Source organism: Ranitomeya variabilis, chromosome 4, assembly GCF_051348905.1.
Source record: "Ranitomeya variabilis isolate aRanVar5 chromosome 4, aRanVar5.hap1, whole genome shotgun sequence".
NCBI lineage: Eukaryota > Metazoa > Chordata > Amphibia > Anura > Dendrobatidae > Ranitomeya > Ranitomeya variabilis.
The window spans coordinates 184,981,801-184,998,255 of NC_135235.1; the positions used below are offsets into that span (position 1 = coordinate 184,981,801).

Consider the following 16,455-nt stretch of genomic DNA (forward strand, 5'->3'; position numbering starts at 1 on the left):
TGTACGGCAGATGTGGAGGCAGGATCTCTGCTTCTTTCTTGTCAAAGACATCCAAGAAAGACAAGTATGAGGAAGGTAAATTGGCAGGCACAGAACTTGGATGGGGTGGTTTTCATGGCTGAACAGGAAGCAGGCAGTTACTCTGACAGAAGAGTCCCCAGCGCAGGATTTCACCAGACCGTCAGTCAAGACAAGACTCGTGAGTCCTCAACCAAGGAAGACCAAGCAAAATAGTATGGGACAAGGAGGGCAGCACATAGAAGATGATCTTCTCCCGATGAAGGATTCCAATTTGGAGTTCCAACTCTTCTGTAACCAAGGTAACGGACTCCCGCAGAGGTTGACAATCGACCGACGCAATCTGTCGAGGAGTCTCCAGGGATCTGACCGGAATCCGCAACCTCCTAACTGCCTTGAGTTGGATGAAATTCCCGGCCGCCCCGGAATCTATGTAAGCAAAATCAGAAAAATGCTTATTACCCAGATGCAAAAGAACTGAAAGAGTGAGGGGTTGAGAGGGTTCAGGGATACCTAGGGAGACCTCTCTTACCTGTCCTAGATTGAGGCGTTTCCGGCCTCAAAGGACAGGAACGCAAAAGATGAGCCGCACTGCCACAATAGAAACAGAGACCTTGAGCCAGTCTCTCCTTCCGGCGCTGTTCTGCCGGTTTGAGACGATCCTCCCGCATGGGCTCTGGGACAGAAACAGCAGAAGTCATCACAGTAGACGGAGAGGAAGGACACAGAGTAGCCGAAGGAAGACGAGGAACTGTCCTTTCCCTAGCGGATTCTCGGGTGCGCTCTTGGAAGTGTAAATCTATGCGGGTTGCCAGGGATATTAGATCTTCCAAGGTAGTCGGAGTATACCGACCCGCCATTTCGTCCTTAATTCGAGATGAGAGACCACGCCAAAAGGCTCCCACCAATGCCTCGTTGTTCCATCCTAACTCAGATGAAAGTGTGCGAAAAATAATGGCGTATTGACCCACAGACAATGAACCCTGATGAAGGTTAAAAAGATACGGTGGTAGAGGCCAAATGACCCGGTTCGTCGAATACTTTACGAAAAGTATCTAAAAAGATGGATAATTGAGAGACAAGAGGTTCACCTCACTCCCAGAGGGGGTTTACCCAAGCTAAAGCCTTTCCCTCTAAGTGGGAAATTACAAAGGCCACCTTTGCTCGATCAGTAGGGTACTGCATAGGGAGCAACTCAAAATGTAGTTGGCACTGGTTCAGAAATCCCCTACATAATTTTGGATCCCCACTGTAACGAGTTGGTTTAGCCAGGTGAGGCTGTGGGTGAGGGACCGAGGACTGAGAGGAAACAGGAGCAGGAGACTGGAGGACACGAAGGCGATCATCCACGGAAGCCATAAAATTGAGGGTGCTAGTTTTGGTGTCACTCTACTGAGCAAGCTCCTGTTGGAGACCTGCCAGCTGCGGAGCGCTCCCAGGGTCGGAGGCCTGCAGAGACGAGAGACGGGACTCCATGGATTTTAAGAAGGACATGATACTAGACTGGTTCTCTCAGAGAAACAGTAGTTCCTTTTGGGTTGGAGTCGGGGTACCAGCGGGGTCCATGGCCTGATTGTACTGTCAGCTCTTTTGGAACTCCTAAGGTGAACCCACAGAACCACGACAACAAACCTCCCAAGGGTGAGCTGGCCAGGTAGACCACCCCCAATACAGGGAGCGTTAGGGGCAGGCCCGAGGGAGACTATTGCCGTGGAAGCTGATACCCGGGGACAGGAAGGAGGAGCGGAAAAGACACAGAACTGGCTATAACGGAGACACAGGACTGACTGGCAATGACCGAGACAAAGAATAGGCAGGGCATGGCGGATGCCCAGGACAGACTGGATATGGCGGGAACACAGGACAGGCAGCGTATGGCAGAAACACAAAACAGGCAGGTTATGGCGGGAACACTGGACAGGCAGGGTATGGCAGAAACACAGGGCAGGCAGGGAATGGTGGAAACACAGGGCAGGCAGGGTATGGCAGAAACACAGGACAGGCTAGGTATGATGAACGCACAGGACAGAGCAAGGAATGGCGAACGCCCAGGACAAAGCAAGGTATGGCAAACGCACAGGACAGAGCAAGGTACAGAGGGACCTGGGTCAAATGAGGACAAATGACAATCAGGCATGGAGCAGAGGAAGAGGTTACCTTAAATAGGAGAGACGCAGAAGGACATCCGGGTCAGGGTCCTCCAGGGTCAGAGAGAGGAGGAAGGGAGCGTCTGTAGAGCAGAGGAAGGAAGTGCGCGTGCGCAGAAGGAGTTGGAAAGAGGAGTGTGCACGCGCACCCGATGGGAGCCAGGGATCGGTGGCGAGACTGGAGGAGAAGAGACCGGAAGGCACGCGCCGGGTCGGGTAAGTATGCCGGCGAACAGGGGGTGGAGCTGCAGGTGGGGCGGCAGGAGCAGTGGTTCTGAGTGGCGCTGTGACACCCCATAGTCCTCGATACAGTATAATTCAGCCCACATATAGTATAATGCAGCCACCACCCCACAGAGTATAACGCAGCCACCCCACAGAGTATAATGCAGCCACTCCAGAGTATAATGTAACCCCCCACAGAGTATAATGTAACCTCCCCATAGAATATAATGCAGCCCCCCATATAGTATAATGTAGCCCCCTCATAGAGTATGATGCAATCACCCCTCATAGAATATAAATATAATACAGCCCCCCCATAGAATATAATGTAGCCCCGAACAGGATATAATACAGCCCACCTCCCCATAGAATATAATGTAGCCCCATCAAAGGGTATGATGCAATTATCCCTCATAAAATCTAATAAAGCCCCCCACAGAATATAATGCAGCCCCCTCGATAGAATATAATGTATAATTTACCCCCCAAATATATAACACAGCCACATAGTAAGTAACACAGCCTCCCCCATAGAATATAATATTCCCCCATATTATATAGCACAACCCACATAGTAGTATTTAGCACAGCCACGTAGTATATAGCACAGCCAACACAGTAGTATATAGCACAGCCCACACAGTAGTATATAGAACAGCCCACACAGTAGTATAAAGCACTGCCCACACAGTAGTATACAGCACAGCCTACACACAGTAGTATAAAGCACTGCCCACACAGTAGGATACAGCACTACCCACACAGTAGTATACAGCACAGCCCAAACAGTAGTATACAGCACTGCCCACAGTAGTGTACAGCACTGCCCACACAGTAGTGTACAGCACAGCCCACACAGTAGTGTACAGCACAGCCCACACAAAAGTGTACAGCACAGCCCACACAGTAGTGTATAGCACAGCCCACACAGTAGTGTATAGCACAGCCCACACAGTAGTGTATAGCACAGCCCACACAGTAGTATACAGCACTGCCCACACTGTAGTGTATAGCACAGCCCACATAGTAGTATACAACACTGCCCAGAGTAGTATACAGCACTGCCCACACAGTAGTGTACACCACTGCCCACACAGTCGTATACAGCACTGCCCACAGTAGTATACAGCACTGCCCACACAGTAGTATACAGCACTGCCCACAGTAGTATACAGCGCTGCCCACACAGTAGTATACAGCACAGCCCACTCAGTAGTGTATAGCACAGCCCACACAGTAGTATACAGCACTGCCCACAGTAGTATACAGCACTGCCCACACAGTAGTATACAGCACAGCCCACACAGTAGTGTATAGCACAGCCCACACAGTAGTATACAGCACTGCTCACAGTAGTATACAGCTCTGCCCACGCAGTAGTATACAGCACAGCCCACAGTAGTATACAGCACTGCCCACAGTAGTATACAACATTGCCTACAGTAGTATACAGCACTGCCCACAGAGTAGTATACAGCACTGCCCACACAGTAGTATACAGCACTGCCCACAGTAGTATACAGCACTGACCACAGTAGTATACAGCACTGCCCACAGTAGTATACAGCACTGCCCACAGTAGTATACAGCACTGCCCGCACAGTAGTATATAGCAATGCCCACAGTAGTATACAGCACTGCCCACACAGTAGTATACAGCACTGCCCACACAGTAGTATACAGCACTGCCCACAGTAGTATACAGCACTGCCCACACAGTAGTATACAGCACTGCCAACAGTAGTATACAGCACTGGCCACACAGTAGTATACAGCACTGCCCACAGTAGTATACAGCACTGCCCACACAGTAGTATACAGCACAGCCCACATCCCCCCCTTCCCTCCCCTCCTCTCGCCTCCCGAGAATGGCCACAGTCCAGTAAAAAACAAACAAACCACAAGCTCCTCACCTCTCCCTGAGCCCGCGCTGCTCCCTGCTCCTGTGTCGGTGGCTGCTGCCGCACTGCCCGGCACACAGTGAGTGTGCGATGACACGCACCCGCTGTGTCAGAGGCAGAGCAGGGAATGATGGGAGAGGGAGCGTCAGGTGATGCTCTATCCTCCATCATTGCTTTGAACTGTACCAGCAGACGACTGTATAGTTCAATGTGGCGGGGGAGTCGGCGCTGGCGGCAGGTGGGCCCCCCTGCCTCACAGGGGCCCCATAGCGGCTGCGTGACTTGCTGCTAGCTGGGAGCCCCTGGAGGAGCGGGGGCCCCAGGCAGCTGCCTGGTCTGCCTGCCCCTAATGCTGGCCCTGGGGTCAGTGAGGCATGCAGGGAGAGTGCAGGTGGACGACGGCCGTTTCATGCAACCTGGACCCGTTGAAGAGCTCACTGTGCGAAATGGCCGTCGTCCACCTGCACGCTCCCTGCATGTCTCACTGAACGGCAAATACCAGACAAAGTCTCTTGTGCACTTGGATGAAATAAAACAGGACTTTGGAATAATCAATCCATCTGGTGAGTGCCACATTACTTTTCTTCACACATAAAGAACAGACTTGCAATGCATTCATATATTGGGTTACGGTCTCCCCCTCCCTTTGCATTCTACTAAAAAGACGTGTTCTCAGTTCCCCTACGTCTGTAAGGTCTCCATGAGTCTCCTCCAAGATCTGCAACACCTTGTTAAAGGGAACCTGTCACCCTGTTTTTTCAATATGAGGTAAAAATAGTGTTCAATAGGGCCTGAGCTGTGCTGTACAATAGTGCCTTTATTATCCCCTGATTCCCCACCTTTGCTGCCAAAATACCTTAGTAAAGTTGCCGTTTTCGGCTGTCAATCACGCAGGTCTGGTCAAATGGACGTGGTGAAATCGCTGTTTCTCCCCCACCTCTTGCTTTTCTTCCTGGCGTTGGCGTAGTGGTTCGCGCATGCGCAACAGCCAAATGCACTGTGCAGCGGCAGAAAAAGAGCACGATCTGCACTATTCAACGGTTTATCGGTGGCGGCAGCCATCTTCCTGAGGCCGCGCGTGCGCAGATGGAGTGCTCTGCTTCCCGGGGCTTCAGGAAAATGGCCGCGGGATGCCATGCGTGCGCAGATGGAGATCGCGGCAGCCATTTTCCTGAAGCCGAGTTCGCATCTCGGCTTCAGGAAAATGGCCGCCGTACCGGCCCAGACAAGCAAGAGGAACCGTGGACCCGGTACACCTCCCTACACAAGCACACCATACAAGTCAATATTACAAGCAAAAGTATAGATAATATAATATAATATATAATAATAATATCCGCTTTCTAAAAATAGTCTACTGTTTAATTAGATACAATGCTGTGTCTTCATAACCCCAAAACAAGCACTCAGCATAGAGTGCCAGATAAATATGGTCCCAAAGGATATGTAAAATGTTCCCAATAAAAGCCGCTAATCAGTCCACGAAAAAAACAATTCCCCATTCAGGTCTGTGATCTGTAAATGAGATTATAGTGGGCTTCCATGTTACTGGAAACACAAAGGCTCTGGAATATCAAAATGGCTCCTCACCTACCAAAAGAAATTAAGCAAATTCTTTGCTCCCAAATCCCCTCCCTTCTGAACCCCACAGTGTACATAAACCACATATTGCATCCACACTTGGCATTTCTAAAGTGATATGGGGGGGTTCTGCTGTTTTGGCACCTCATGGGCTCTCCCAGGGGGTCAAGGTACCAGCAAACCATAACAGTAAAATCTGGGGCTCCTTGCCTTCTGTAATTTGCACTGTGCCTGAAAAATATTTCCTGATTACATGTAGGGCATTGGCGCACTCAGGAAAAAGTGGTCCTCAGTTTGTTGTAAAAAAAAGTCCTATTTTCCTTAGAAAAATTAAAAACTTGTTGATAAAGGAATATAAAAACTTGTTGATAAAGGAATATTTTAGTGGTAAAAATGTAATATATTCTTTCTTCACCACTCACCGCTGGTATAGAATCCTGTGAGGCACATGTGGTGTCAATATGATCACTGTACCCTTAGATGACTTCATTGAGGAGTGTAGTTTGTAAAATGAGTTCAAATATACGGACGGTGTTTCTGTTGTTCTTGCACCTCAAGTCCAAATACGGACTTCTGATGGAAGTCTGTTTCACAGTTTGGGAGTCTGGAGAGATAGAAAGAGAGAAAAAGAAATAAAAAGAGAGATAAAGAGGGAGAGCCAAAGTTCAGTTGGTTACCAGAACCCGAACCTCCATGGATCTACTCATCCCTAATGAAGATGAAAATAACTTTTAGACTACTTGAGAATCTGAATAACTTATGTGTTACATCATAGCGTGCCATCATGGAGCAGGTTAAGAATACAGCTAGACATGCAGTAATGAAAGTAGTAACTTGTAAGATGTAAGTGCAGTCTTAGGCTGCAGCTACACTCTCTGGCTCATCATGCATTGAGGCTCCTTCTGGCCCCGCTTGGCCAATGTCTACACTATTTTTAAATAAAATTATGCAGCAATTGGCAAACAGCGTGAGTGGAGTTTTGGCCTCATGTGTCCAGTCGCATTGTGTGGTTGGTCGCACCATTAAAGTAGAAATATAAATATTTCATTTCATGCTGTATATTTATTATGCTAAAAATTGGATTTTCTTAATTGCCAACAGGACCCACGAGGAAGCGTGATTAAGATTTGCAAATTTCTTGGAAAGGAGTTAGATGACGATGCAGTGGACTCTGTGGTAAAAAATGCTTCCTTTAAGAACATGAAACAGAACAATATGGCTAATTACAGCCTTGCGCCACCTGGTCACTTGGACCAGGAGAAAAGCCCATTTTTTAGAAAAGGTAACAACTGAGCACCATATTGAGAAGAAAAATATGTATAGTCAAGGTCTTATCTTGCATTCATTCTGCACTAGGCACTTTCTGTCATGTCTTCTACTGGCAAGTCAGACTGAAGGTATGCACATACAGTGTTTTAATCTGTCAGATTCCACCTAAAAACTGCTTGAAAAGCTTAAAAAAAAGAAAAAACAAATTAACTTATGTGCAGCAATGTCAAAACGACATAGCTGTTCATAGGTCCCATCGTTTGTAGCTTCTTTTAAATGCAAGCTTCAAAAGCCATGAAGTGGCTAAAAAGATATGAAAAGCAAAATATTCTGGTGGCCCAAGCTTTTTTTTTTACCTTTTTCAGTTTGGTGCGCTATATAACCTGCCTGAAAAGTAAACTCCAAAAGGTCTGAACAAATGCACTGCAATGTGAAAACGGTTTGCTGTTGAGGTTCCATTAACTGTTTTGGGCTTCCAAAGATGTCAAGAGGGTAAAAGGAATGACTTGTCCAAAATGGGCAAACAAAAGATGTCAAGGAAAAACTGATGAATAAAAAAAAGAGATACAAAATATAACTTCAGGAGAAAACACACTGGCAAGTCCTAAAGTGTCTTCCACCTGAAAAATGTGTTGGGTTCGCAGACATTTAAAAAATATAGTGTTCACATACTCTAATGGTGCCCCTACCCTAAAAGTCATAAATTAACATAAGACTAACAGTGGCCAAACAGGCCAATATCAAAAGGTTCAGCTGACAGTGTAATATGAATTGTTGCCTCTGACTGATGATTGTTGGGGGAGTTAAGAATCCGGGGTGTCCAAATTCAGATTGCAGATCCTTTTTTTCTCTAATAGATAAGGCTTTTTTAACACTTCCATCTTTTTGTTCCCGTCAAAATCCGTCGTAATGTGGAAAAAACGGATCTAGCAAATGTTTCTCATAGATTTGTATTAGTGACGGATGGCCTTCCTTTTCATCCGTCGGGCACTGGATCCATCGTAAAATCGCTGTACGTCGGAAAATTACCCAGCGACAGATCCTGCGCTGTCCGTCGTTGGCTATAATGGAAGCCTATGGACACAGGATCCGTCGCTGACTGTCAAAAGACGTAATCCAGCAACGGATTCAGTTTTTTGAAACTGAGCATGCCTGGAAGGAATTTCAATTCAGGGAAAAAAAAATTCTCTCTCTCTCTCTCAAATTTTGATCCTTTAAATTCAGGCAGCATATGCTTTGAAGGATCAGTAAAAAAAACCAAAAAAAAACGATCCAGTGCATCCGTTTTTTACAATCAGCACAATCTTAGGACTGGCGGGACGCACCAAATAATAATTAGAGATGATATAAGGTGCGTTCGCAGTCCGGGGTCCACCATGCAGCGAAGACACCTGCTGCTTGGTAATAACGGACTATATTGTGGTATAATGTGAGTACACACATGGGGTAGCTTCACCCAGTATGAAGGAAGCGAACCCTGTTGCATCACAGAGCCACGATACTGCACAGAGAGCGCAAGCAAGGCGACACAGAACTCTACCCCAAGACTCAAGGTAAGAGTCCATCTAGATCTCTTGCTCAACACCGCTACTGCGGTGCCAGGGAAACTAAGAAAATATTTACTGCACAGGAGTGCGCGCAGCACCGCTCTGGCGGATGCCACTAACCACCCTAACTAGGGCCTGGAAAGTGCACTATCTGCGCAATGCGCCGCTCTGGCGGTCGCTGCTATCTGGATTCAGCAACTTGTGCAATTGTGCAGGATAGCACTGTCGGGTAGCTCTACCATTCGCGAGCAGGCAACAACACTAGGGATGGGAATGATTCGGAGCTTTCATCCATCGACAGGCATTCGTCCACACACACAAGTTAATAAGTTTACATTAGCGCCTGGTCGAGCGGCCATGCCAACCTTTTATAGCAGTAGTGCTCTGGGACCTTCCAGATGGTCCAATAGGAGCCACAACAGGACCTGAGCATGTGACCCCCAACGTCCAATGGGAGGTCATCCCGTGGGCATGCTCAATGTGGGAAAAGCAGGGTTAGTCCCTGAAATGCCTGCTTGCTGCTGAACAGTGCTGGCTGCAAAGGCAGAGCCTGGAAAGGTAGCAGTACCCAAGCGCACAGTATCAGCTTGAGCCAGACGCTATGATCGAAGTCTCTGCTGAGCAGATTCCACTGTGGCTGGAGGAGATTGGGAGACTGCAGTGGACATGGTTCGAGATTCCCTCTGTGCAGCGGTGGGAATTCGACACCTAACACACAGGATCTGTCTTTTCAACATTTTGATGGATTGTGACTGATTGTTAAAAATGGAAGTGTGAAAAAGGCGTCACCACCAGAAATGTTTGTAGCAGCTCTCTTAAAGAAAACAGAGGAGCACTGGACGAAGTGTGTGGGGGGGGGGGGGATAGTACGAGATAAACTAGCTCATCAATCTGATTTAGTGAAACACTAATTCTGGTGATATATATGGTCACGTTCAGATGACTGTATTTTCAGTCTTTGTGTTCTCTGTGTGTGCAAGAGACAACACGCAGATCCTATAGTCATCTATTGTAGAGTCAAATGAATTAAAAATGACTACATCTATATTAATATAGGATTAGAGCAAAATCTATATATTGTTTTTGCCGCTCGGATTTGTCACAAAACTTGAACGGATTCCAGATGCAAGCAAAGTGATTGAGAGTCCTACAGTGTCATGCACAAGTTGCTTTTTCTGACTTACAGAAAACCCAAGTCTCAACTAAGACCTAAAAGTCCAGCAAGACTCCTGGACCTCCTCCATATCTAAATCTTTAGCTAGTCCAGGTCCAATTTCTTCTGACTGCCGCTGTTTCAGGCTTTATTCTCCGACATAGAAGATAGCAGGTTCCATTTACTTAACAGATGTTCCTCTTGCACCGGTGACTGGCATACGTACGTTGTTCCTGAATGGAGAATCATCATTTTAACTGGGAAGCCTCATCATCAATATATAATATTATTGTCTCTCAACACTTTTTTTTTCAATTTTTTCAACTCTTTTTATTGAAAGATTCCACCGGATAAAGTTACAAACATATAATATCACAGTGTATGGTCAGAATGATCCAAACAGTCACCATTCACAATAACATGTAAGTAACATTACACTCTCAATAATAGAGTAAACAAATAAAAAAAGTGATCAAACAATATAGAACATAGCATATTAGGATAATTTCCATTATGAAGCATTGCACACTCAATTGAATTAACTCAATTAATGTCTATCAAAAATCAGATAACGTACCCATTTGGGTCATAGTAAAAGTATACTGTTGCAGTTTACACACATCGTCACCTTCCATATGTTGACAGGGACAACATTAGGGTTCATATTGTGAGATAAATGAAGTCATGGCATTAGGGGATAGATGCGTTAAGGGTGAATCACCCCATCTCTCCCATATCTTATGGAATTTCTGAGTGCATCTTCTATTTCTATATAATATATTCTCATATGGTATTATATCATTCACTATTTTTTTCCACTGATTAATAGTAGTAGGATTCCTCTCATCCACCTTAGTGCTATTGGTTTCCTAGCAATAAATAGAACTTCCCGCAGAAATATTTTATCATAGTGCAACCACAGTTCTTCATCTACAATTCCCAAGATACACACAGTGGGTACAGAAAGTATTCAGACCCCTTTAAATGTTTCACTATTTGTTTCATTGCATCCATTTGGTAATTTAAAAAAATGTATTTTTTTCTCATTAATATACACTCTGCACTCCACCTTGACTGAAAAAAAGAAATGTAGACATTTTTGCAAATTTAATAAAAAAGAAAAACCGGAATATCACATGGTCATAAGTATTCAGACCCTTTGCTCAGACACTCATATTTAAGTCACATGCTGTCCATTTCCTTGTGATCCTCCTTGAGATGGTTCTACTTCTTCATTGGAGTCCAGCTGTGTTTAATTAAACTGATAGGACTTGTTTTGGAAAGGAACACACCTATAAGACCTCATAGCTCACAGAATCATGAGATCAAAGGACCTGGCCAAGGAGCTTAGAGACAAAATTCTGGCAAGGCACATATCTGGCCAAGGTTACAACAGAATTTCTGTAGTACTCAAGGTTCCTAAGAACACAGTGGCCTCCATAATCCTTAAATGGAAGAAGTTTCGAACCATCAGAAGTCTTCCTAGACCTGGCCATCCAGCCAAACTGAGCAATCGTGGGAGAAAAGCCTTGGCGAGAGAGGTAAAGAAGAACTCCAAGTTCACTGTGGCTGAGCTCCACAGATGCAGTAGGGAGAAGTCAACTATCACTGCAGCCCTCCACCAGTCGGGCCTTTATGGCAGAGTGGCCTGATGGAAGCCTCTCCTCAGTGCAAGACATATGAAAGCCTGCATAGAGTTTGCTAAAAAGCACAAGCAGGACTCCCAGACTTTGAGAAATAAGATTCTCTGGTCTGATGAGATGAAGATAGACCTATGGCTGGAGTCACACTACAGCGAGATGCGGCCGAGTCTCGCAGGATAAAAACAAGCTCTGGCATCGGCACTCCGGAGTGGAGCGTGCGGCTCCATGTATTGCTATGCAGCCTCACACTCCGCTCTGGAGTGCCAGAGCTTGGTTTTAACCTGCGAGACTCGGCCGTATCTCGCTGTGTGTGATCCCGGTCTATTGGTGATAATTCTAAGCGGTATGTGTGGAGAAAACGAGGCACTGCTCACCACCTGCCCAATACAATCCCAATAGTGAAACATGGTGGTGGCAGCATCATGCTATGCGGGTGTTCTTCAGCTGCAGGGACAGGACGACTGGTTGTCATTGAAGGAAACATGAATGTGGCCAAGTACAGAGATATCCTGGATAAAAACCTCTTCCAGAGTGCTCTGGACCTCAGACTTGGCTGAAGGTTCACCTTCCAGCAAGAGAATAACCCTAAGCACATAGTTAAATTAACAAAGGAGTGGCTTCAGAACAACTCTGTGACCATTCTTGACTTGCCCAGCCAGAGCCCTGATCTAAACCCAATTGAGCATCTCTGGAGAGACCTGAAAATGACGTCCACCAACGTTCACCATCCAACCTGATGGAACTGGAGAGGATCTGCAAGGAAGAATGGCAGAGGATCCCCAAATCCAGGTATGAAAAGCTTGCTGCATCATTCCCAAGAAAACTCATGACTGTACTAGCTCAAAAGGGTGCTTCTAGTCAATACTGAGCAAAGGGTCTAAATATTTATGACCAGTTTTTCTTTTTTAATAAATTTGCAAAAATTACTACATTTCTGTTTTTTTCAGTCAAGATGGGGTGCAGAGAGTACATTAATGAGAAATAAATTAACTTTTTTTAATTTACCAAATGGCAGCAATGAAACAAAGAGTGAAAAATTTAAAGGGGAATGAATACTTTCCATACCCACTGTATATACTTTTCCTGCATCCCTTTTCAGTGAAATGCATAATTCAATCAGCTGCTATCGGTGGTGGCTGGAAGTTCTTGGACGTTGCCAGAACACAGGCACTCCTTCATTTCTATGGTGGCTGCAGCCGGATACTGGAGATTTACCATCTATTTAAATGAATAGGGGGCAATGTGCAGCAGCTGACTGTGGTCACTATAATTTTTACAGAACTTCTGCATTCCCGGCATCATCTGAGAACTTCCAGCCTTTGACGGCAATAGTTGGTCGGCCAGGTTGTTACAACCCTACTGATCAGATATTGATGACCTATTTCTACATGATCATGTGTTTTTTTGTGTATTGATTGTTTTTCAAGGATTTATGTCTATATGAAATGTTCTACTATTGATTTCATTTGACTTTAGACTTGTGATTCCATCTTTTTATACCATTTACAGCTCCCTTTATTCTGATATATCTGTGGAAGGCATCAGTACAATGCAGAAACGTGTAGTTTATGTTTATTAGATGAAATTCTTTTTACCCTTATCCAAGTTTGTCTGGACTATGCCACATTCTCCACAGTTTTTATTTCTATATATTTCCTATGTATTGTGTTTTGGGAATGTTTCAATTTTAGGGGTTACTATGTGCATATAACAGATCTCTTAAACATAAATTTCAATATTTTGTCACCACTTGTGATTTACAGGAATAGTCGGAGATTGGAAAAATAATTTTACTGTGGCTCAAAATGAATATTTTGACAAGATCTATAAGGCAGAAATGGAAGACTTCAGTGTGAAGTTTCCTTGGGATACAAACGTACCGGAATAACGGGGCTTTGCCAGCTGACCAAATGTTCGCAGTGCACTATATTTACCAGTCTGTGATGATTATTGGTTACAAATTAACATTTTATATGCAAGATCACATAAAGCTTTGACATATTCTTTGATTTTTTATGAATAAGATTAATGATCTAGTAAAAGATATTGTTGTTTTCTTACTGTTCTTCCTGTACTGAGTTCATTTCATTATTTTAAATAAATGTATTGCATTTGAGTGTAATCCATGTTTCTATGTCTATTTATATAATTGCCTTGTAATGTTTTAATTTCCTGTTCTGTCCAGATGTCACCGTATCCCAGAATTCCAAGCGGAGGAAGTACACCGACTACGATATGGGTGTCTCAATGTGGAAACTGCTGCTGGTACCAACCTATTGCACAGTACCACCAGCAGAACACCGTTGCACCACACACATACACACACACTCTATATGCCGTACGCACCATACACTCACACACTCACAAACTCACACACTCACACACACTCTATACGCCGTATGCACCACACACACACTCTCACACACTCACACACACTCACGTAGCCTCTTGCGCGGTATGACCAGCAGAACACCATTGCGAACACGCTGCCGCCGGGATCAGCCGAATGATTCTCTGACTGCCGCCATCTTTGTACAGGAGGAGTGCATGCACAGTTTTATTGTCACCGCCGCTCTCTGTCTGCACAAAGATGGCTGACCTTGTATATCTCTTATTTGTTAGCCAGGTTCTTGATGGCAGGCCATCTGTTTATAGATGATCGACCATACCAGACATTTCTCATAGACACATGTGGCTCAGTTTTAGTAAAAAATGCAAAGTGTCATTTTATTTTAGACCAGTGCATCAAGCTGTAAGGTATTGGCCAGGAATTGGTGACGAGCGACAGAGAAGGCTATTTTCAAAGAAGTGATCATATCCTTCAGTCTTTTCTATGAATAAATCTAGAAGTGGGAAACTGAGCGCACAATAGGGTGATAGCCTTTGGAGGGAGAGTAGGAGACGTTTGGTTACACTCATCTGGTGGTGTGGTGACAGGCACAACTCCTATGTAGGCATGAAGAAAGATAGCTGCTGCTGCCCCATGGCTGGTGGATGAATCCGCAGGGAGATATTGGATCCAGTTGGATTAACACATGGGTGATCTTCACTGCTGGAGTGAATCAAGTCTTCTGAAATTATGATGAGAATAAGGTTTTTTATTCACAACATGTTTCAATGCTGTACTGGTGTCTTTATCAAGTTAAAGAAAATGTGCAAAGCATGACAAAAGATGGATTCTTAAAGGACCCAAATGGATGCTAATTATATAGGGAACACCCAGAGGAACACTTAAATCAATAGGGAAATTGAGAAGTTAAGGGACGTTTAACTGGCAATTACAAATTGATTAAAGGTAGAGAGAAAAAAGATACCATACTTTTTGATGATACAATGTAAATAGAGGACAAGGAATTGAGGATAAATTATTGGAATGTAGAAGAAGTAAGATAAGAACCCAGGATGGGCCAGTGAATAGGATATAGAAAGTGAAAATTTAATGGAGGAGCCACCTAAACAAATGAGGAAAAGGACAAACTGTTGAAAAGATGAGAGCGGGAGAAATGGGATTAGAACCCAGGATGAACCTATGAATAAGAACCAGATAAGGACCTTTAAACAGAGGAGCCACTATAAAAGATGATCTAAATGTACAAAAACAAAACAAAACAAAAAATCCACATATACATATAAAAATAAAAAATCTGAATAGATGAAAAAGGACAAAAAGTGTTGAAAAGATGAATGCAGGAGAAATGGGATTAGAATCCAGGATGAATCCATGAATAAGAACCAGAAGGAGGCCTTTAAACAGAGAAGCCACCAAAAAAGTTTATAGCACAGGAGAAACAGGATGTAACTTAGGATGAGTCACTGAATAGGAGCCAGAAAGAGAACATTTGTCGGAAGAGCAATCTAGGGAGAAGGTGGTAAGTTATAAAAGAGAAAAAGGGGATCTAAATCATGATATAACAAATAGGTGGAGAATTACAAGCGAAATAGCATGAGAGACTCGTTCAGATCGTCAGGACTCATGTGAAGGTGCAGTGACAGTGAGATGAGCTTGCAAAGGAAATATGTGAGAAAAATATTAGGAGATGGTATTTTGTGCAGTGAATGGTGCTGTCAGAAGTAAGGAAAACATTTTCATATAATATAGAGTGGAAGTCATTCTAACAAATGGAAATTCAAAGAGTAAGTATTAGCGGCTTGGAAGCTAAAATATAACTTTTATTACATATTAGTTAAAAAAAAGTTTCATGTTCAAAAAAATCAAACAGTGGACAGATATAATGCAAATGTGCCAACAAATCACGCAACAGCAAAAAGATAGCTTGTTTTTTCCGATAGTGTATCTCAGATTGCTCACTTAGCTTTTAGTAGTCAACAAGATAATACTCATACAGACTCCCTGCTTCAGAACTTTTTAAGGATAGATACCAGGCTTAAAACTAAGTAAAGTATCCTATTTAGTTGATCTTTGTACCCTGAGTAACATATCACAATCCATATATATCTACCAGAGCTCAATAGTATTATTTATATATACTCCACCCAGGCTCAATGAGATCCTTAATATAAATGTGTATATGGGTGTATACAGAAGATAACCAAGAAACCAAATCATTTGTTAACCTTGGAGTATGAATTGAGTGTCTCCCTACTCTCCAAAACCTTTTTTATTTATTATGTTGAGCTAACAGACATAGGAACTGGCAATCTGGCAAATATAAATGTAAAACACAACTATCTCACATATAGCAGCAAACAGACCCAGGGAAATATTCAGTGCAGCTGATTACGAGGTTCATATACACCCAGTTATGGTATACTCTACTCCCCTGAAGAATCAAGATTGAAGAAACGCATCAGGAGAAAATAATCTGTGGGACAGAATGCTGGTGATATTCTACATACTGGCCATTATAGAAGACTCAACCTGTGCCATGCGGTGAGATTTTTCCTACGTATTGCCGCATATGACTTAGTGTTGTGGGCCTAAAACTTGGGGCACGCACCATGGGGTCAGAA

The 16,455-nt window shown here is 44.1% G+C and overlaps 1 protein-coding gene across 1 annotated transcript in view; it reads left to right on the top strand.

The window, feature by feature from the left end:
* LOC143770143 (sulfotransferase 2B1-like) overlaps positions 1-13,600 on the top strand; it is a 244,788-nt gene extending 231,188 nt beyond the window's left edge. The window contains exons 6-7 of the mRNA XM_077259473.1: positions 6,974-7,154; positions 13,248-13,600. Of these exons, the coding sequence (XP_077115588.1) occupies positions 6,974-7,154; positions 13,248-13,372 (306 nt within the window). The 3' untranslated portion in view covers positions 13,373-13,600. The remainder of the gene's footprint in view (positions 1-6,973; positions 7,155-13,247) is intronic.
* The last annotated feature ends 2,855 nt before the right edge of the window (positions 13,601-16,455 follow it).